Genomic DNA, 22,377 nt, shown 5'->3' on the forward strand with positions numbered 1-22,377 from the left:
ACGATAATTACTTAAGCGTAACCCTACAATGTTTGCACGGGGCCTCGAAGACCCAGCGATTAATAAATTTCACTCTGTTTGACTTGTACTGGGTCAACGGATTATGTTTGTGGATTATGGTCTGTGAGCGGTAATTAAACGGTTTCAGTGTGTTGGGGTACAATGTACCCGGAGGTGAGCGGAAGTCGAGAGAAATCTATTTCAGATGGACCAAAGTTTATCTTGGATTCCAATATTCGATTAAAATCGGGTTAACAACCTCACTCAAAATTTTGTTCTGGTTTTTTATCGATAAGTATATGGGATGTTCTTAACTACTATTGAGTTTTTGTCATTTTACATTTATAGATAATTTTAAGACTTAACCAAGGAATAAAACTGCGTAAAATTAAAAATTAAATGCCCGTGAGAGAGCAATTATTTAATAGTCTAAAATCTCAATACGCACCAGGTGAAAACAAAATTACCCTCACTCAATACGAAAATACAATCAAAAACCAGTAAGTAAGAACAATATAAAAAATAACATGTTCACTTTACATTTCGGTCCTATAACAACATTAGCATTTCAATTCCGAGTCATTTCTACCCCCGTGTTATTACAAGAGAGAGATTCGACCACCGCATCAGCGCTAGGGTTGAACACCTGGCGTGCTATTGTTCGGTAACGAGTATCAAGTTACGGCGATATGATGCGATCGATAGCAGCCCTGGCGGACACATTAATATGTTATTACGCTTTTGTAAGGGTAAATTGAACGCACGAGTGTTTGCAGTACACCGCACACCTACTGCCTAGGCGGGCTGTAATACGGAGCTATTGTTATTACGAGGTGAACAGTTTCTACGGTAATTACACGTTCATTTCTATCAGAATAAAATGACAATCTTTAACGATCACTATGAGAGTCGTTCAGATAATAAGTCGATATAAATCGTCCTATAAGATTTCGAAGTATGTATTATGCATATAAAGAATAAAGATTTTGTAGTTATCTACTTTAAAAAGTAGTTATTTACTTTAAATTACTTATCTAGAAATTAAGCAAAAAACTTAGGTACTTATAATGAGTCACAGGGATGAATGTAACATTAGTAAGTGTTGCAGCATTAAGTGGTTACCGTCTGGTCCCTCATACCAGCCAATTGGTCGGTCTGTCGGTCTGTCCGTCTGTCGAGCAGGACGATGCGGGCCGAGATCCGGCGATAAGGTGCTGATGAGAGCTTTTAATTGCTTTGCAAATTATTGTTTTACTGTTTTATATTGGTCGGGGCCTTAATCCATTTAACCGCGGAGGTACGGGCGTTTTAATTGTGGGGTCACTTTCAGAATTATGTGCCTGCTTAATTTTTGCTGACCATTTTTAATTATTAGGTTGATTACTTTAAAATCGAGATCATATTTGAGATTTTAGATTCGTATACAGATGTTAATTAGCAACATATTATGCTTGCAATACATAAGATACTTATTAATACTTAGGTACTGATATTTAAAACTCAGAACACAGTCACAATTACATGAATCACCACTAAACGCCACAGGTGTGTCACAGTACAAGCTACAATTGGTGTAGTCATATAAACGGTAGCTGTTACATTAGGTGCGCGGTGGGGCAGTCAATTGGGCATTTAAGGTGATCGCCCGCCAGGTGGCCGCTGACTCAAACTACAATTTAGTTAATAGGATCCACGTGAGCGCTAGCAAATGTGTGGAGTCGACTTCATACTCGGAACTTAGATAGTTTAAGAATTTGTTTTGATTTGTAATAGTTTTTTTGTTATTTTGTGTGCACATTTTTTTAGCTTAACATAGGTACAATATAATGTGATATCTCTTAATCGTCAATTGCGGGACAGAAAAGATTATTATTGATTTTGCAACACTATTTCTGTCGTCATGTTGTGAGTCGTATGTAACAGAGAGTGACCGTACTGTGATTCACCAGGAACGATTGCAGATTAAAAACTGCCAACATTCTATTATTGCGACCCATTACCCTAAAATCTTTACCGTAATGATGCTGCTCTGATATTTTAAATCAAAGCACGATCGTAGTCGACTCCACGGTGCCCTGTGCGTGTGACCCACATGTGGACCAATTGAGACAGTTTAGGTGCTGTCAGGTACGGGCGCGTAGGGTGCCAGCAGCCATCAGCCATCAGCCATCAGCCGCTGGACACGAGTACATAGGTACGAGCTAGTTAGAGGTTATTGTCTCAACTCACTTGTGCCTTGAACCGCTGCATTGGTAGCGTCACGTTTTGTATCGTATGGGACAGTTTTTAGATTACATTTTTGTTTATGTGCTCCGTTTGTATTGATTGTATTTACTGTATTACATAACTTACTGCCACACTCAGAGTCATTTAATGGTTACTTAAACCATCCCTTAGCAATCGTTTTCGATACAAAATCGTTACTAAGGACTAGTATAAGTTAATATTAAATGTCTCTGAGTGCGGCAGACAGTGAATTATATTTGTGTTCCTAATTGGAAACAGAAATCATTAACATCAAAACTACGTTGGTTCACGTAATTACATCAAGTTAACACAACGTCAAATTAGTACTGCTTAGGTACCTAATATGCTTACATTTATGCTAATTGTAGTCTCACTCAGATTCTAATTAGAAGTATATGATCATTTGTTTAGTCAGATTGGTAAGTCCCAAATTCTGCGTAGATGAGCATGGTCTGCCTACACTTATCCTCGTGACCTAAATCTAGTCCAATTGGTGAAGGTGCTTCAGGTGTAGGTGCCACAAGTACTCGGAGTGAATCAATCAGACGAGCTGATTGCAGCTGACGGGACGCGGCCACTCCAATTGTTGGACCATTATACGTACTCTAGGAAGATTGACCAATTGTTTCTGTGACTACTGCATGGTCTCGGCGACATCGAGTGGTTTCGATGACTAGTCCACTTTGTATTCTTATTGGTATAGCGAGTATAAGTATTGTGTATTCACAAAATGACAATACACAACAACATCACTAGAAACCTGCCCCTATTTACGAAACACTTAAAACAATTACGTCATCCACCTTTTACATTAGCAGCAATTAAAGCAACTTTAAAATCCATTCCTCCGCGTGTTTAACATACGAGGAGCAACCCTAACTAAACTAGTTATCCCTTAGAATCCCTTTGTGGCATAAAATGTAGTGAGAAATTAAATAAGGAGGCATTTTGTAAAGGTGTCGCCCGCACGGCCGCGGCCACAGTACCGCACCGCGCCGGAGTCCGGCTAATAGAGCGCCCGCATGCAGAACCCTCGGAGATAGTTTTACTTTTAAGCGTTTTTAGTACACATCAAAAGGTAACAATTGAACCCTTATCGCGCGAGTTGGAGGTGTTTTATTTTGTGCGGTGGAGTTGAGGTGTCGGGTTCCAGAGGGAACATTTACTCAACCAGACTGCGGCGTATTGTTTGCGGAGAATGGAGAGTGGTGCGCGAACTAGTCTGTACGTACCTACTGTGACTGACGTGAATCTCACACACAAACTAGGTGTTTAATTAATCACAACTGGTTCTGAGATCATTCGCTAGAAAGCATTTAAAAGAAAAAGCTTACTTCATCTAGATTGAAAAATTCTAAGAGTTGCTGTCGTAATCACAATAAGGCGAGCAAAAATCCGCAATATTATAAAACAAACATTGTGTATAGCACTGTAACTATTGTAACTTATAAACATGGACCAATACAGGAACCCTCTCAGTTCCTCACAACCTCTAACCTCCCAAAACTCATCATTCATTGTCAAAGACATAACAGCTTACCATATCCCTTTATTAAAAAGGTATTCAAAGGTAGGAAGGGGACCTTTTTGTCCTCAATTGGTGTAGGTAACGTTAATAGCTCCAAATTAATAATTTCCTTGCCCGCATGCTCCGATGCCGGCCACGATAGCCACCCTTAGCCCTTTTGTTTTCTAATTGAATGATATTTCTTTCCTCTGCCGGAATTTTTGATATTTTGTGCGGGACTGCGAAGTACATTTTGATGTTTTTGTGTGAATTTGAGCAAAAAGGAGCTTTGTGTTGTCATTATAGGAGTCTAATTGGGTATTCTAACAGATTTTGTATTGATATGAAATTAGGTAGGTATATGAATAGTTATCTAAGTTTTTTTTCATTAGAAGATTACAACTTAAACACTAGACTTTCCAGCTCAAGCCCTATAATATTCATTAACTAGTAGAAATGTTTTTCCTTTTGGTAGACGCGAAATAAGTGAACACAGACTAGTCTGAAGGTAAAGTTTGAACAACAATACGAATCCAGACGTGTAATGTTTGATGTCGTCCATAGATATCGTGAGGCAAGTTCACAGATGAGTAGAATCAATCACTCTGTCACACAGCGCGCCTTCAGCTCCAGGCAACAGATGGCAGTTTCTTACGAGTGGCGAGAGATACAACGCCAACTGGACCAGACAGGTTGCGGTCCACGGTTTGATTTCCATCATTTGTATATTCGTAGGTGTTGCAATGTGAATGAATTAGTATTCAAAACTCTAACTTGCATAAAGATGTATTCGAAACGTCTGTGACAATGCCAGCATTTTAACCAATAAGAAATGAGACTATAAACTCCGTCTAAAAATAAACACAACCAAAATTAACGAAAAAAAAAATCAGTGCCACTTACGATGCAATTTCCGTGGGATTAGCGAGTAGGGTGTCCAGCCCGCGAGCGTCGCTGGGGACTAAACAATGGACTCGCACGACACACGGCGCGTGGCGCGCGGGGCGCGGGGCGCGGGGCGCGCGGGCAGGGTAATGCAATATTTGTTCGGTGACACACGGGTGACACGCGCAAGACCTATTGTGCACCTATAGCCAGAGGTAACGCACTGCTGTTCAGTTTACTCAACCCTCTTACTCGTAATGGGGAGTTTATCATGAATTGTTTGTTTAAAATTCTAAAGCTTTTTGTATAAGCAGTGCTAGTACCTAGATATTATGAAAATAATTAATGAATTTCGGAGACAGAAAATTGTATATTTGCATCTTTTCTAAATTTATTTAAACACAACATTTACTTCAGGCATTCATTGCTATTTAATTCAAAAGTAGAAAGTGTTTATTCGAGTACAGACAAAAATACTTCTTAAACTACGATCTTGTTATCGAATAATATTGATTTATCAACGTTACAAACGTTACAATTACCGACTTCCAAAACAGTTTCAAACCTCTGTGTCCCACACACTAATCCGTGCACATGGGGTGCAACGATAAAAAGATAATGCGGGTCGTAGTCGCGTGCGCATCAAAAAACTGGCTTTAATGACGCACCTATACAGGCGGGCTTATCGCGCCTGCGCGCCACAGCGTCCGCTGAATAGAGCAAAAATAACAAATGAGCTTAATTATAATACCTTGGCAAGGGGTGCACGCTGCACGGCTGCAGGGAGCGGTGTGACAAAATAAACATGCTGGCAGGAGGTCCCGACGTGTTTTTATTGGCGATGCGTGCTGAGCAGTCAATGTCGCGAGAGTAATGATGAGAATGGATTTCGGAATCCCCTGCCATTTGACGGTAATGATGATTTCTTATCTGTTGAGGAAAAAATGTTCTTGTTTTCAATCGTGCTTGTTTTTATACCGTTCGAATAACGGTGACGTAAATTATCAATGTTTCTGTTTTCGAAGATATGCTAAAGACTCGTATATCAGAATGTTTATGATTGAGAAAACGTAAATTACCATTCCCTGTGATTTATTTGTGTACACGATATTAAGATTTTTTATCGAGCGACTCGAGATACAACTTTTTGAGTTAATGTACTTGTTAGTTGTAGATAAGACGAACACACCCACGAACTTCCTACTTAGGCCGAGTGATAGAATAAGCTCGGTGATTATGAAACCAAACGCAACATTCGTAACTATCTACCTACTTAGTTTACACGTGCAATAGTACTATTCTTATTCGCCTTTTGTCTAAAAGCTTTTTCTTTAACCAGATGTTTGTGACACCTAAATACAATGGTGTCTTTTTAAATGTTATTTGAAACGTGGTCATTATGTACACACGGAGCCGTGACAATAAGTTGAACAGTAACACTGGCCATATGTTGAACAATAATTACAATTCGTACATTGGAAACAACAAGCTTTTCAGTACCACCCCCAATGCTCACGGATTTATACCGTAACCGGTTAGCATTGTTCGCGCGCGTTATAAATCATGCGAATGTGTCGCACGGACTAAAAATCATTGGGAGAGTAATTTATTGTAGGTGCGGGGTGCGGGGGCAAGGTGAGGGCAACTTTTTGTGAACTATTGTATGCCGCTTGGATTCCGGTTAAAATCGGTGGCTTTGTCACCCTACAGCGCGCGGTGCGGCGTGCAGACGTCATCGCGCGTCACTCAATTGTTTCATCTGCGTGTGACGCGCGGGCGACGCGTGACGCCGCGCTCGCATTAGATACCAAAATGTCATTTGTTATTGATGCCGATATCTGGGACATGTTTTGATTTGTTGTGCAGTTTACTGTTACTATTATGTCACATTCAGTAGTATTTTGGGTGGCCAATGTTAACATCAAATGTTTTCGTTGGGCACAGCAGCAGTGGTTGATAATGTGTTGAACACATTAAATTTCTATTTTTTTCTCAGAAAACTAAAATAAAAATATGGTTCATTCACTATTACTGCGGGCCTAAACCACCGAACCATATTACACCAAAGGTTTCTACGCCTTCGAAGAGAAACAGGCGTGTTGCTACGTTTATATTTTAATACTTTCCATTTAAAAGCATACATATGGCTTCGTCCACACCTCACCACATTTGGCAACGAGTTCATACGCGGATTTTGTTTTCCCATCGTCCGTTCCTTCTCGTTCGCTGGCAGGTTGGGGCGACAATCTAATAAAGTGTCCCGCGCCCCGCTGAGACCGTCCGATTACGTGCTCCAAATCTTGTTACCCTACTCTGATTAATATTATGGCCGTACTCATGACACTTGACGCCCAGTTCTATAAAATTGAAAATGTAATCGAATTACTCGGTTGTATTTTATGTACTTCTATGTATGTGGTAACAATGCACATTTGTTATTGAAAAAGAACTTACATTTAGAATGATCCACAAATACTATTAATTGACAAGAGTCCGTTTAATTAAAGTTATACTTTCCATTTAGATGAGTAGAAATACTTTTTAACTTGTCTTTTTAATGGCCAAACGAAGTAGGCAGAACTTGGTAATGAGCATCAGTAATATTATAAAATAAGATTGAATCTAAATCATAACAATTGTGACATCTGCATCTATCCACTCTGAAAGCAATGATAGTTAGTAGCATTTAAATTATATCATTATTAAATGTTTGATTAGTTTATTATGAAATAATTTGCTTGATCTCAAAGGGTTGGCAGGAATCCAATGACATTCAAGTAGAGCCTGTCTCATAGAAGTTGGATAAGAATTCATGGCAACTGCGGCGGACTATCGATAAAGCTCAATTGGCAATGGTTACGAGGTGTAAAGAGGCGCGCGACGACAGCGCCACCTACAGCCCGCACTGACACATCTGTGTACTAGTTTTAATATTGCTCATATACTCGTACTTTATTTATTGAGGTATTTACGCGTACCAACGATTTTTTAACGAGTTTTACGCACACGCAAATTCTTCCATCCTTATTTTGACTAATTGGTTTACGTGGGCTGTGTATATTATGAATGTTACGTAGGTAAATTAGGTATTTTAAAGGTTATAATTGTTGACGAAATTACATCCACAGAGTCTGCTATGATGTCAATTAAAACTTACAACAAAAAGGGAAAATGACTAAGTTTCTATAAAAGCCACAAGTAGATACTCCATTTGACGTATACTTTTAGGACATTACGTACCGTTTCATGCTCTGTGGTTGAACGAATTATACGCAATGCTATTTACCTACTGCGCCTAAACTACTCATTTGAATATTCAGAGTGATGTGAACTCGTCATAATTTATCGATATTACTCTGAGGCGGAGAACTGCTCACTCTATGGACTTTTAGGCTGTGGAATTATTTGCTTTTCATAATATCTATTTTACTCTTAATACATTTTGATAAATACAAGTCCGTTAAAAGTTTAGTAATAACTAAAAATCCATTCATTGTGATTCACCACTATGTTCTAAAAGATGGATAGAAAGTCATATGTTAAGACAGTAATTTTATCGAACAAGTGGCATTGACTGGTATCTTCAACCACTACATAATAATATATGTATGTTCGCAATCAAAGATTTCCATTAGTTTACCTATTAGTGTGCGCTGGCTCGGAACACAGTTAACATTTTACTGCCGGCTCCGCAGCCGATACCTTGATTAACTCACGAACAATGTTATAACACAGACATGATCACTCTCTTATATTTACTCTTCATACAGTATGTCTGTTGGCACCCAGTTCATGCGGTAAGTATTACAAACATTGTCTAAAAACTTGATAGCATGGCAATCTTAGTCCGAATGGATATACTATAAGTAGGATATACGAGTGTGCAAACACACGTGCACGATGTACTCCTTCACTTTGAATCATCAGTCCAGAGATATGTGGGTTTAAATGCCTTTTTCTAAAAGTGGTAGCTAGTACGAAAAATAGCTAGTAGTACTGAATGGTTTAGAAGCTCATATTTAGAAATTGATTTAATAAGTTTTTTATGCGTGGTTTCCTACTACGTCTAACAATAACTATTAAATTCTTTCAGGTTTACAACAAGGATGTCACTTGTGTAATAGATCAGGTGAGTGCTTTTTATACACCTTACTGTTACTGTAAGTAATGAAATCTAAGCAAATCTTGTTTATATTTTTAGGGCCTAGACCCCGTCTGTAAAGTATCGGAGAGGGTCCGCCGCAGGAACAATCTGGAGACAGTACCCTCACACGACCCGTACATCCCCAGGAACGCCTCCATACTGTACAACTGTACCACAGAATGTACGCTCATGAAGGCCACCTCCATGATAGACATCATCTCGCCGAAACTGTTCCTCAAGTCCTGCTTCATAGAGTTCTCTAAGAACGATGACTACAACTGTGACCACATCAGATACCATCACTTTAAGAACGCTGATAAACTTTTGTTCTTAAGAAACCAAATACCTAACAAGTCCCACTACTTGGTCGACTGCCTAGTGTACGTGGACGGTGGTAGAGTGTGCCACAAGAATGATGGCTCTGGTGCCTCGTACACCGGCCTGGTGGACACTGGGACTATAGTGAGGCCGAACTCCACCAACATCCTGTCACAGGACGAGTTTATTTGTGAGGAAGATGAGGCAAAGCACATATACTGTGATCTAAATAAATACGTTCCATTCGATGACGGCTTGAAAGAGAAACAGAAGGTAAAAATGGATGATAGCGTTATCTTAAAAACAAGTTCTTGGGTGGTCGTACTGCAACGGTCTTGCATTGGCTCGTGGTGCGGCTACAACGGGAAGATATCATCCTCCAGGAGACATGCCTACAGCCCTCCAGGTGGTAAGGTGTACCGGTGCTTCTACGCTGAAGGTCAGCAGATTTGCAAAGAAATCGGCAGCCCCGGTAGGTTCGTGTATAACAAACGTGGTTGGCTGGACGCGAGGAGATAAAAAACATGATGTAATTTTGGTAATTAGTAAACTATTTCTATGGCAGTTGACGAAATATTTTTATTTTAAATAAAGTTTAGTTTCCATTGATGGTAAACAAGCTGTATAAGTAATAGATAATTTCCATGAAGTATCGACACGCGCCCCGCCCGCGCCGGTAAAGGAGTGTGTCGGCGGCAGCGCGGAGTTTGCATAAAATCCTCGTTTGTCACGCAGCTAATGCGCCGCGTCCGAGGCAGGCCGGCTGTCCCCGGCCGTGGTGTGACGAGCTGTGCGCTGGTAATGATGCCAGCTCGAGACATACGACCTCTCCACAATATTTGTCTTTGACGTCATCAATTTCTTTAGGCCACTACAAAAAATATTACACGTATTAAATTCAAATGCCTGTTGATAATAATTTGTAAATTACATTCTGTGACAAAGCATGTACTTGTACTAGCTACTAAATCGACATGTTTATGGTTTATCTTTCATCTCCAAAACTTAAATATTAGTTTTATAATATCCCAGTCATTAAGAGAACAAAAGTGCTCCAACTAAAACTAAGTCAATTAATACAAAATATCAAAGTTAGTTCAAAGAGCTCGCAGTAACTCCATCCACCTCGTCATCAAACAATTAACAAATATTAACAATTTAACACATAATCGTATTAGAAAGTGTAAACTCTCATAGTTATCGAGTTTCGTTACGACGTGAGACGCAAATTCATCTCGGAGTACATTAACTAGACGAGGCGCGACTTTGAAGACCTCCACATAAACACTTCAATAAACGCACATTAAAAGATATGTCTCCAATTTAACTTGAATTTATGGTCACCGTAACTCCTTTACTATGTGTTGGTACAACCCTATTTCGATGAAACCTCATACAAAGCTATACATTGCTGCGTATGTTTTTGAGTTTTTGTAACACTGACAACAATTGTAGCAATGGATATAAAACATATTAATATTATCGTATAAATTAAGATGCGTCCCATTGTGCGTCGACTTAGGTTTAGGTACTTAGTCCCCCACGAGTGTTCGGCCCATAAACTTTTAGAAATGTCCCGTTTATACTTCATAAAATTTATATGCACTTTTATTCCATCAATAAAGATCGATTTGACTATTTTGTTTGTTGCAGCGCCTTTAAGAGGTTACCGAGGTAACTACAGAGTGAGAGGTGGGAGATAACGTCTGAGTCATTTAGGGGACGACTTAATTAATTAATTTTATCTTATTATATTGTTGATCATATTAAAGTGAATCGTGCTCAAATAATAATAAAAACTATTAGGAGATTTAGACCAACTTTGGTCCGATTACCGCTCTATAAGAGGCAGATCTTCGGTCATTGTATAGCTTCAAACATAAAATAATTGATAAGCAATCAAAACACAGGTCGGTCAATACGGAAGTGAAGACTACGATTGATTTGTCACTATGAACACATTGCCGGAGGTCAGGTAAGCGCCCACTCAAGGTAATCACAAATGGCTCTTAATAAAAAAGACCCTGAATGCCTAAACGTTAAGTATCAGTTACATTATAATAGACCAATCAAAGGTTATGGTCGTGGGTCCCATAAACCACCTTGAGGTCGTTACCTCGTGTATAAAATGGCAATATTCATCACTCTGTTATGTAGTCTACAGCCATCAGGAACATTTATGGGTGTTTACGTTTCAGACATTCATATTACATTTGATGGTCATATGATTTTTTATTAATGATAAAATGGACGAATTAATTTTGGTTCGTGTTTATGGGGAATCAAAATTGGTGGGCAATAAACTGCAACAAGATCTTAAGGAAGACTTTTAGAACGATGGAAGAAAGATTAGGAGAAACTTATTTATTAGGACTATAACCAAACATTTAAGTTTGGTCCATGACTTCTGCGCCTTGGGCGAGGCGAGAGGGACTGTTAGACTCTTACTGACTAAAACCACTCCGTTCCTAATCTTGATTTTCAAGTCGGAGCCCCGGTAACCCACCATAATGGTTTGATGGCAACGCGCCGTACGCATAAGTCTGGGTCTGGTCTGGCGGCGATTTAAGTTTGTCTTTGCTTCGGTACATGCTATTGCTATTTTATACGTTACAAGAGAAGACATTTGTTAAATATTCGACCTTATTACAAGAATCTGTATGAATAGTCGGAGTGTAATGAAATTAAAGACAAACACAAGGTGTCCAATCCAAGGCAGCAGATCTTAAGACCTGCACAAAAGGCTGCTAACACACTTACGGCATTGATGTAGTAACATCGTTACCTTCGGCTCGGCTTGAAAGGGCTGCCAGAAGCAAATTAACGATATCCGTGATGTTCCCGTTTTGATTCGCTGTCGTGCTCACGGCTTTATGTTAATTTAATATTATATTTGGAAGGGTGCTCTCAATGGGGTGAACATGTTAGTAATGGCGGATTTTATTTAAAGTGAAAACGACTTCACGTGCTGTTTGCTTGATCTCTCCGAATGTTCTTCTTATAATTTAATCATCGTGTGACTTTGTATTTGTTATGGGATTTAATGGGTACGTACAAAATGGATGATATGACGATATGTCAATGCCGCATGAAAAAGTCTATGCATTGAAATTGGATCGTTTATTTCTGTTAAATTAAAACATTTGCAACGTAGCTTGTAGCTTTGAAAATCCAGGCGAAACTTAACGTTGAATTCAACATTTAAAGGAAACAACAAGGAGTAATAAATAGAGCACATTTTACTGTTATTATTATTATTATTTATTTATTCAATTTCCATATAATTACATTACAATAAACTACTTAACTTAACTATGATTTAAATTCCAGTTTGTAATAAACCAGTAGGTACAAAGTGAGTGTGTGTGCAATGCACTTACATTGCACTTAGTATAAGCTTTTAATTGAATCCCATAACATAATTTAAGCACATGCAAGATAATACAGATCGATGGCCGCGTTCCCAATCAGTGCAGCGCTGCACCCTTCACTCGCCCCTGTAGGCCCTGCACCCTTGGACACAGGGGCCAGCTCACATGGGGTACGGCACTAATGCAGGATACCTACACACTCAGCATACAAGTTTATATTTATCTTTAGTGTTTTTGTTAGGGTGACCGGTGACGTCATTATGTAGGTTGTACCTATGTATGTAGTGAGTGCCATTTCGTGCTTGTTTCGTTTTGATAATATGGGTAGATTAAGACCTATCCTGAAATAGCTTATATTAATAGTGATTTTCGAATATCAAGTGAATAAAATAATGATAAGTAAAACTTAACAAATACAAGAAAAACATTACTCGACTGTAGACCTGAGATACAAACAGAATCAGCAATGATAATGAAATAGTGTAACAGAGGTATTATCACAGGGATTGAAGAGTCAAACCATTTATCATAACCGCATCAGTCAGCGGCACATAAAGGCGACCCACGCGACTAAACTATGACCGTTACTGATCACAACCCGGTTCCAACCGAGGGTACACCTAGCCGGCTCCATCCAGGGGGACTGGAACAAAGGCAAGGTGCACACGCGGCGATCGCGCGCGTCAAATCTCCGACTATTGTGTCGCATCGAATGTCGCACGTCGCATTGTGTGTCGCCCTCGCGCGCGTCAACGACATTAAATATTATTATTATAAGATTTATCGCATGGAAAATTGCACTTATTGTTAGTTACGACTGTAATATTTCGTGTGATTATGAATTTTATTTTTATGTTAATTATGTATGTTCGTGTAGAGGTGGAGGGCTCGTGTACTGCCATTATCTAAACGTAACGGTCTTCTTTTTATGTACATAGTTTATTTTGTTTTTATGTTCTGCAAAAAATGTAGTGTGCACGGGGTGTATAGAAATAAAATTATACCTCATCAAATCTGTGCCGTTAATATTTTTTGTATTTTTAGACATTATAATAAAGTGCAGTGAAAGGGTTGTATCTAAGCAATGTACAGGTTAGGCGGTAAGAGATATTATAAAGTTAGTTTTGAGTATTGAGACATTCACTAACTGAAATGTGGCAAAATGAATTACAATAGGTAATTAATTACTATATTGATTCAAAATTTATGCAGAAGTAAAAAAAGAGATTGCTGATCAAGAGACAAAATCCGGATAATTTAAAAATGTTGGTTTAAAGATTTTCTGCAGAAAAAGGTAAACAAGGAAGATCCGTTAATGTTTCGCTACAAAAATGTTTTCCCCAAACAATTTTAACTAACGTCGGTAATCAAATTAACAATATTCAAATCCATCCATCAGAGAAAACAAGCGTTTTTTAATCGGCCGCGAGTCGCAGCGGCTTAGCTCCCCCGTGACGTCACCGCATTAGTCGCACGCCGACAGCGGCGGGTGTCGGGAATTCGCACGCACGGGCAGCTACAGTGTGGACCCTGCTTTACGATCGATTGGATCCACTATAGAATCGAAAAGACATAAGTGGATTTAAATATAAACATTAAAATTTCTGAAAATCTTGTATATTTTTGAAATTTAAATCATAAGACAAAACAAAGTTAATCTAATCTAAAAAACATTGCACAATTTTTTGACAAGAAACAAATTTGATGATATTTTTCAAGCAACTCTTTAATTTCAAAACTGAGTACATAAAAATGAGACAATTGTCCAACAACTGTAAACATTAAAATTTTATGTATTTTACACATTTCTATTGCTGTAACTGTAATGTTTAAAATTATTTTTCCCCCTCAATAAAACTATCAGTTAAGACCTTTTTCTCTTAGATGTTGTGTATTGGGTGGAAACTCAATCTATAGAGATTTAAATAAGTATAAATAGTGCGTAGGTAGCGTCCGCGACAAACAATAGGTGAGGGTGTAGGGGCCGCGCCGCGACTAATCGCCTTTTCATCTGCGCACAATCGCAGCGCTGTGCACCGCTTTATTAATAATGCGCTGTTGCTTTTTCACATGGCTTGCGATTTAAGAGTCAGTAAGTTTTAAATATGTTTTTGTTGGGAACAAAATGTTATTTTAAAGCTCAGGAGAATATTTTATTAATAGTAAAGTTATTAGATGGACGTTTTATTGACCAGGTTGGCGATATATTAAAGAAGGTCCAAATTAGAAGTAACTTTAACCCACGAACATTCATAAAAAGTGTTGATGAAGTAAAGTAGAGGTATGCAAGATTAGTAAAAATTAGCGTTCCTCAGCTTCTTAATGTATGTTAACCTATTCCAAATTACTGTTACATCATTTTAATAGGTGTCTTGTTTTAATTTTCCGTTTACAATTAAATAAGAAAGTTGATTTGAATCTAAAATAAGTTTGTGCTACAATAGTAAAGGTCACTTGATGAGCAGTAGATTCCGATTGCAATCGAAGTGCAGTAACAGCATCACATTAAGATGTTATCGGAAACTAATTTAGAAGCTAAGTATATAGTTTCCTCACAATTGGTGCACATCTGTCGTGCATTGGGTACCTGTCACCATTTGTGGTGAACTGTTAAATGAAATGTGTACGGACCATATGACAGACTTCAAGAAAATTAGGGCCTTTACTAAAATTCTAGCAAGAACTTCACCTACATGACACATGACCTTAAGACTATCTGTCTCCCATGGGGGTAAGCAGAGACTATGAAACGCCAATTGGACCTATGTTAAGAAGTGTTATTTCGTGATTAAACTTAATACTTGGTGGCGCAAATAATTCAATTTATAAATCATATTTTTCCTCTTGAAGTCATTATTCGAGAACACCTATAATATCACTTTACATGAAAGTCGTTCAGAAAACTATTAACATTTTTAATTCCAGTTGGTAGAACAACATTTCACTCTCGTTCCCCGTGCCTACCCACGGCCCACGGCTGCACTATCAGCGCCAGGGATCTTTTCATTAAGGTTATCTGCTGGCAATCTGCAGCGCCACGTGGACAGCCTCCCGATGTGTGCTCCTCCATGAGATTAACTATTATGTGGGAGAGACCCGCGTGTCTACTCACTTTGATGCTCATTAGTAGGATTTATATTGTAAAAGAGTGCTTAAAATCAGATTCAGACAGAGGTATCAGATTCTCCTTCTTCATTATTTTTTAACCTTTAATTTAGTATCGTTCGGGTTTTAGTAATTAGATAAGCAAATGCGAGCTTAAATAGATCAAACCTAAAGCTACAACAGTTACAACTATTCGATCACAGATGTTAAATACTACTGCTTAAAACAAGTTTAGAATGTACCGCATGGAAATTCTAACACCGCCGGGTATGGGGACCACAAATTCCCCAAAATGATTTTAAAATTCATAGAAAGAAGAATGTTGAACAATGCACGTTAATTGCACCTCTCTCACGGGGCAGGGGCGGGCAGCGCGCGACTTATCGGTAATTAATAATCGCACTCGCGGCAGAAACGTTTTTAATTTGCGCTACACGTGCATGCCGAATGGCGGCGCGTGCGCTCCCGTGCGAGGGATGCTGGGAATTAAAATATGGTTTGTTGTGAGATAACGTCGTATTACTTAATGTTACGTTAATGCAAAGTAAATTAATAGCTGTGCACGAAGACAGAATATTTTATTCTTCAGAAAAAAAAAAACGAGTAAAATTGTTAGAGGAATTTAGTTGGGACGGGCGGAAAGCGTCCACAAATCCGTAACGTTTACACAAAAGTGCTAGGTTCGAACACGGGCGGCACGACGAGCGAACACTTTTATCAATGTTCGCTTTTCAATAAACCTCTAACAAACTGGCCAGTTGACTCGCAGCTTTTTTACGCCAATAGAGTCGCTTCCGCCGCCGAACGGAAGTGGCCCGGTTCAGCGCGGCCGACAACAGGAGCGCTTACCTTAGTTTTTTATTTGTGCCTTCCTGATTTATGGTTGTTTTGAATTTGTTTGGGCCACTGTGTCCGCGCCAAAATGCTTCGACACTTTCAGGAAATCTGGACATGCTTTTTTTCCAATCCAACTCGGGAAAAGTTGGATATTCGAGAAATAGCAGACACAAAACTGTAACGAGTTGTGTGCGCGGGTTTGTCATACAAAAAGGTTACTTTGAACATAAATATGCAAACTTGGATAGGTCACTTCCGCCGTGTAAACTGATGATTTGAATTAATTTGACGTAAAGTATCTATTTATTGTAGTAAGCAGAATATATGTTTTCAAGTAAATTACTAAGTGAAAAATAATATATTTAAAAAGATTATAAACTAACCCGTAGCACTTCAGACAACCAGCCACCCACGCGTCTCGTTAACAAAGCACCTAGAATACCTCACAATAGCCTGTCTGCAGAAACTTTACACCAACACAAAACCTCTCAAGAATAAGAAAGAGCGCAAAGCACTTTCAAAAAAAGTAAAGCGAAATATTTTTCATTAGGGCCGAGGCAAACAATGACAATTGAATCTCGCGCACTATACCTTCCGCGGATTACTGCGACTTATTGCGACTCGACAACCGTCCCGCGCTCAAAAGAATAATATGTCTTTATAACGGATCCCGTGGCTTTCCCTGCCTTACTTCTTACACATTTTTCAGTGAAATGTGAGAGCTCCTTTAGTTTTTCCAAGGCTATCCAGTTCGAATTTCAACTCAATTCCTAAGCTACCACGATATCTTTTTCTCCGAACAACCGCCTAGGAGAATAGATTGCATTGTCTTCTGACGTAAATCATTCTGGAATAAGACGCGTCAAGTTGAGCAAACGAAATTGTACTCTGAAATTGGAGTGCAAAGATCAATTTACAATGGTATCAAGTAGGAAATGGGATGTTTTTCTTCGTAATAGCTAGTCTCACGTGGTAAAAGGTCAGTCTTCCCGTGACGGACGAATTAAATTTATGAAATGAAAGAAAGCCATGGCTTGGATTATCTCACTACATTTTATGGATATTGTATTTACAGAGTACTGAATATCAAATTGTAAGGTATGTTCTAAACTTATATCAAGCCTCGAAGATAATGTCCAAATTATATCCACAAGACTAACTGTAACGATATCCACCAAAATATAACAATTTTCATCACAAAATATATTCGAGATCGTAATGAAAAAGGCAGCAATATAAGAAAATCACAAGTTATCTGCAGGCCGGGGAATAAACACGTAATTTTATTACACTATACACCTTAACTCTATAAACATAATCTTTCATTTGCACAATTGTTTACGATCTTTGTCCCACTTATTGCTCTGTCCTTGTCTTACTTGTGTGTTGTGTGTATTTTGTTCTCTTTCGTTTATAAAGGTGCGTTCGGCGTTGTGTTTATTTTGATCGCGGCCGACCCTCGGGTAATGATGATTGGTTCGCGCCACTAAATTGGAGGTGGCGTGGACACACGAATTCACTTAGTGGCCACAGTGGCAGTGTCACGTGTTCCACTGTAATGCTGAACATTAATAAGCGTCACTTGTAACACTGCCATCAGCACACACTATACTCTCATATTGGCAAAGTTTCTTTTTTGAGGTCTTGTAATCAAAATTTAATCCTACTCAAGTTTAAGATCGTATTTAGTTGAAGTTACTTCTTGATGTTTATGGTTTGAGTTCAAAATTCAAGAATGTCTTCGATTGCTTTATGTCCTTTAGTATTAATGTGACAAGTTTTTAACTTAACAATTATTATCTTGGCTCCACCTCTTCATCCATCCATACTGTTCCATCCCTAGCTTTCAAATGCGTAATTAAGATTGGTATTTGTTCATTAAGTGCTCTGAATAGTTGGCCCTCCTCACCCACATATGTTTTTATAGTCACAAACAGAAGACCTGATGAATATTTATTATGATGGCCATACACATTCCCTAATAGCCCGTGTACATAGTTGCTGCGTTATTTATAAGCGTCGTGTATAGATTCATAGCGAGTCCGCGTCATTACCTTTTCTCAGTAACTATATGTTCGTGAAGGAATATTTTTACATCCAATTGGTTCTAGATAGAGGCTTTGTATCGTGAGTTTTATGTTTTTGTTTTTATTTTGCTCGGCTTATTAAGGAGATGTTTACGTTTTGGTTTCAAACTAAATGTATCTGTGTGTGGTGTTTGCTTCAGATGTCGTATCTATTAATTATCAAGAAGCTGTTATGTGGATAGATCTAACACTTTGTTCAAGGGAAATCGACTTCCTCTTATTTCTAACCAAGGACCTCGGAGCGTAGTCATGGTGAGAACTTACTGATTGCTTATTGACATGTTCTTGGAGATACATAAGTTATTCTTGGTCATAAAATGGCAGCTAGAAATTTTCGTGGCCTGTGCCAAACGTAGAAATCACTGGGAATCAAATATGGACCAATAGACAGTTGAATCTGTTAATGACGAGTGCCATCAACCTAGTCCAGTAACTTTATAAATTGACACACTCCAATAAGAATCTGAATCAATGAACAGCATCGGATGTGAGGGACATGTGAGAACGCGCACTCACCCATCTCTCTCACAATATTTAAACAATTAATTCTCCAATTCATCGGCAGTGGAGCGGTAGTGTTGCGAATGTGCACGCGCAGCACCGCTGCACCGGCCGCTGCCCTTTGAATGCCGTGCCTAATTGCCACTATCCACCGCCACGTGGCCTCAAGGGTCACACCACCACCTCTACTGCCGCCAATTGTGTCGTGTAAGAGATTCTCAATTGTTCGCGAGGTGGACCGAAGTTCCGCATCGTAACGAATGCTCTTAATTGGAGCTTTGTAATGGTTTATTGTTATAACTTTGTGAAATGTAATGGTTAAAGGGTGTATAAGAGAAATGTCATTATTTCTTTACATAATTCAACACATGATATTTTGTTAAGATTGCTTTAAACTCCATATTAGATGGATGGTTTTGTATCTCACTATAACTATGAAATCAAGCGTAAAAATATTTGGTAATGGATATGTTTCGCACATGAAAGTAAACAAACACAACATGTACATTCGTTCGCACAATATTTACCTGTCCATAAATACGTCCGGACACGTCGATGCAATATCCACACATTAAAAAAATCCCCAGTGCCGGCCACCTATTCAGTTTTTGATATAGCACTCTCCGCTCAAACGATTTTCGACGTTAACGCTTTAACACACGTTGCTTATTTCCCTGGTCAGTTTTTCCATATGCTGGAAATGGTACTTTGTTGGAAAATGGACGTAATATTGTGAGGGATAAAGTGGGAATTTGTGTTGGTTAAAAACATGTTAGCAAGAGTATGTCCAGCAAAATGAACTGCGGAAGATGTATGAGGCAGCGGATTAAAAATATTTGTACGCGCCATTATACATGGTGTAATGAAAACCCTAAACGTGCCTCTTTATTAAGTGCTAGCTTTTACCCGTGGATCCGTCCGTGAGGATTTTTATTCATATTTTACTTGATTTATATGGAAATGCGATTGTTCCAGTTGTTGATTTTACATTTTTTAATTCAGAATGGTTTTTTGTCAGGCTGCGTTCAGTTTAGGTGGAATTATTGTCTGGTAGTTTGTTTTGGTGTCCTACATAATGAATCCGTTTTGATATCTAATTTGTTTAGAAAATTAAATGAGCCTTCAGAAGTAACTGTAGACTGAAGAAAAATAATGACCTACAACTTTTTCTCCCTGAACTTTGTACATGTAATATAGTTTTAATAACTCAAAATTAACTAAACACGTTCAACGGACAGCCAGGACAAAAATATGACATTATACAGGGGGTGGTCAGTTAATTGAAGGCGGGGTTTCAATAAAGATCTTTTGAGGCCTGACGGAGGTCTGACGTCACGATCAAAAGATTTTAAATTTTGTAATTAGAACGTCGCTTCATGTGTTATTGTGCGGCCGTTATTTGTGACGTAATCCGCGCCACTGTGTGGAATATATTGAAAGGGAAATGTTTGGGTACACCCTGCCTAGTATTATGGACATTAGGTAGGTGTATTATCTTTCCTGGGTATTGCCGGCCTCATCTAGTTATTTGAAAGATTGACATGTGAAAGAGTTACATTGTAACCTATTTGCAAAAATGAATATCATTTATCATGGGTTTGCTAGGTGCCTAACTTTGTGTAGGAAACTCTATTGCCTTGTTGATGTTATGAGTCCGAACGAACTGTGTAAAGATTACCTATGACCTATAGGCAAAAAATAAAGATATCTAGGTATCCTCGTCCAGTATCCATGAAGATGTGATATTGAACAGGTACGATACTGAGTAAAACACCGGGTCTTAGTTTACCCTAATAGGTCCAATATAGGACCTATAATGATTATTTCCTTCTGGACTTGTCAAGGTTGAACTGATAGTAGACATGAACCCTATCAAATGCAATACACAAACCTAATGAAGCAGCCAATCCGAATAAAGTACAGCAAGCCTCGGCTGTATGAGCAACATAAACCCAAGTGCGTATTATATGAAACAGCACGTCTTTGCTCACAGGTTGGTGCGCACAAAGCTTCTGTGTCGTGCGCTCGTGCGCGAGCATTCATTAGCGCCGAGTAATGAGCCACAGACACACAGATCACACACTTGCAAGCTGCACAGACTCGATTATTTTTGCTTGGGACAGGAGTCTATTATTTTTAATATTTTTTTCATTATTTATTTAAGCTTCTTGTGTTTTGTTTTTTTTACGGGTATATACAGGTATTTAGTTTTATGCAATTGTATTTCATACTGTACACTTGTATCCGGTGTATCATTTTAATTTTCAGTGAAAAATGTTACACCTTGTGGTGAAAATGCCAACTGATTTACTGCCAATTTCATCAATTGATCTTAATCCAACATTTTTGAATCGATCTTAATTTTTTATAGAAACAATTTTATTTATTTATTTATTTATTTTACACTTTATGTACATTCCATACAGAGGTGGACTTAATGCCAATTTGGCATTCTCTACCAGTCAACCTTGGGGTGATGCAGAGAGACAACAGTAGGTGTAACAACACTAAAATATTAATAGTAAATTTTAAAATATTGAATTATTAAGATAAATAAACTATAATTATATTGATAATTATCATATTATATATACAATAAATAATACAATATATACTTACATATATATACATCATACATACATACATACATACATACATGAACTATGTATGTGTTGAGTCAGTCAGCCTCTTCTATAGGTGCTCACGAACCTTAAATTTGAAGGACAGTCGACTGGTCGCCGTCCTGACATCCGTAGGCAGCGCATTCCACAGCAGAATTGATTGTATGAAGAAAGAAGAGTGAAGGAAGTCAGTACGATGAGTTGGACATTGTAGAAGAAGATTATTAGTGGAGCGGAGATACTTGCTGTGGTTTGCGCTTATATACTGGAAATAAGAGGATAGATATGTAGGAGAATTGGGGGAGTTTAGAAGGGAGAATAAAGTGGTTAACGCCCGTTGTTCCCTGCGCTGGCGTATGGGCAACCACTTTAATTGCAATCGAAATGCAGAGACATGGTCGTATTTACGCAGATTGAAGACGAATCGAATGCAGTTATTCAGAAGGCGGTCAAGTTTGTTGAGTAGGTCTGCATTCAGGTCGTAAAAACACACATCAGCATAATCAAAAATGGGGAAAACCAAGGACTGGACAAGCATTATCCTGGTGGAGGACGGAAGAAAGTTCCTTAAGCGATACAGAGACCGCAGCGTTCCAGTAACCCGTTGGCATATACTGGTGACGTGAACACGCCAGGTCAAGTTGCTATCAACGTACAAGCCAAGGTTCTTCACATCACTGCTGAACGGAATGATCGCACCGTTGAACAGAACCGGCGGTATAGCTGCAACGTAATTTTTTGTGGTATAAGAAAG

General features: G+C 38.6%; 1 protein-coding gene and 1 long non-coding RNA gene across 3 annotated transcripts in view; one reads left to right on the plus strand and one right to left on the minus strand.

The window, feature by feature from the left end:
• LOC126912731 (uncharacterized) overlaps positions 1-22,377 on the minus strand; it is a 79,644-nt gene that overhangs the window by 48,956 nt on the left and 8,311 nt on the right. The window contains exon 1 of one of the 2 annotated variants that reach the window (XR_007707397.1): positions 5,391-6,539. The exons of the other annotated variant lie outside the window; for it this stretch is intronic. This is a non-coding gene — a long non-coding RNA (uncharacterized LOC126912731). Of the gene's footprint in view, positions 1-5,390; positions 6,540-22,377 lie in introns of those variants that run through there. 2 annotated transcript variants of the gene reach the window in all.
• On the plus strand, positions 8,278-9,665 carry LOC118268568 (uncharacterized). Its single transcript, XM_035583106.2, has 3 exons — positions 8,278-8,436; positions 8,733-8,768; positions 8,841-9,665. Exons 1-3 carry the CDS (start codon positions 8,377-8,379, stop codon positions 9,618-9,620), a joined length of 876 nt encoding a protein of 291 aa, XP_035438999.2. The 5' UTR covers positions 8,278-8,376; the 3' UTR covers positions 9,621-9,665.

The sequence above is a fragment of the Spodoptera frugiperda genome, chromosome 29, assembly GCF_023101765.2.
Source record: "Spodoptera frugiperda isolate SF20-4 chromosome 29, AGI-APGP_CSIRO_Sfru_2.0, whole genome shotgun sequence".
NCBI lineage: Eukaryota > Metazoa > Arthropoda > Insecta > Lepidoptera > Noctuidae > Spodoptera > Spodoptera frugiperda.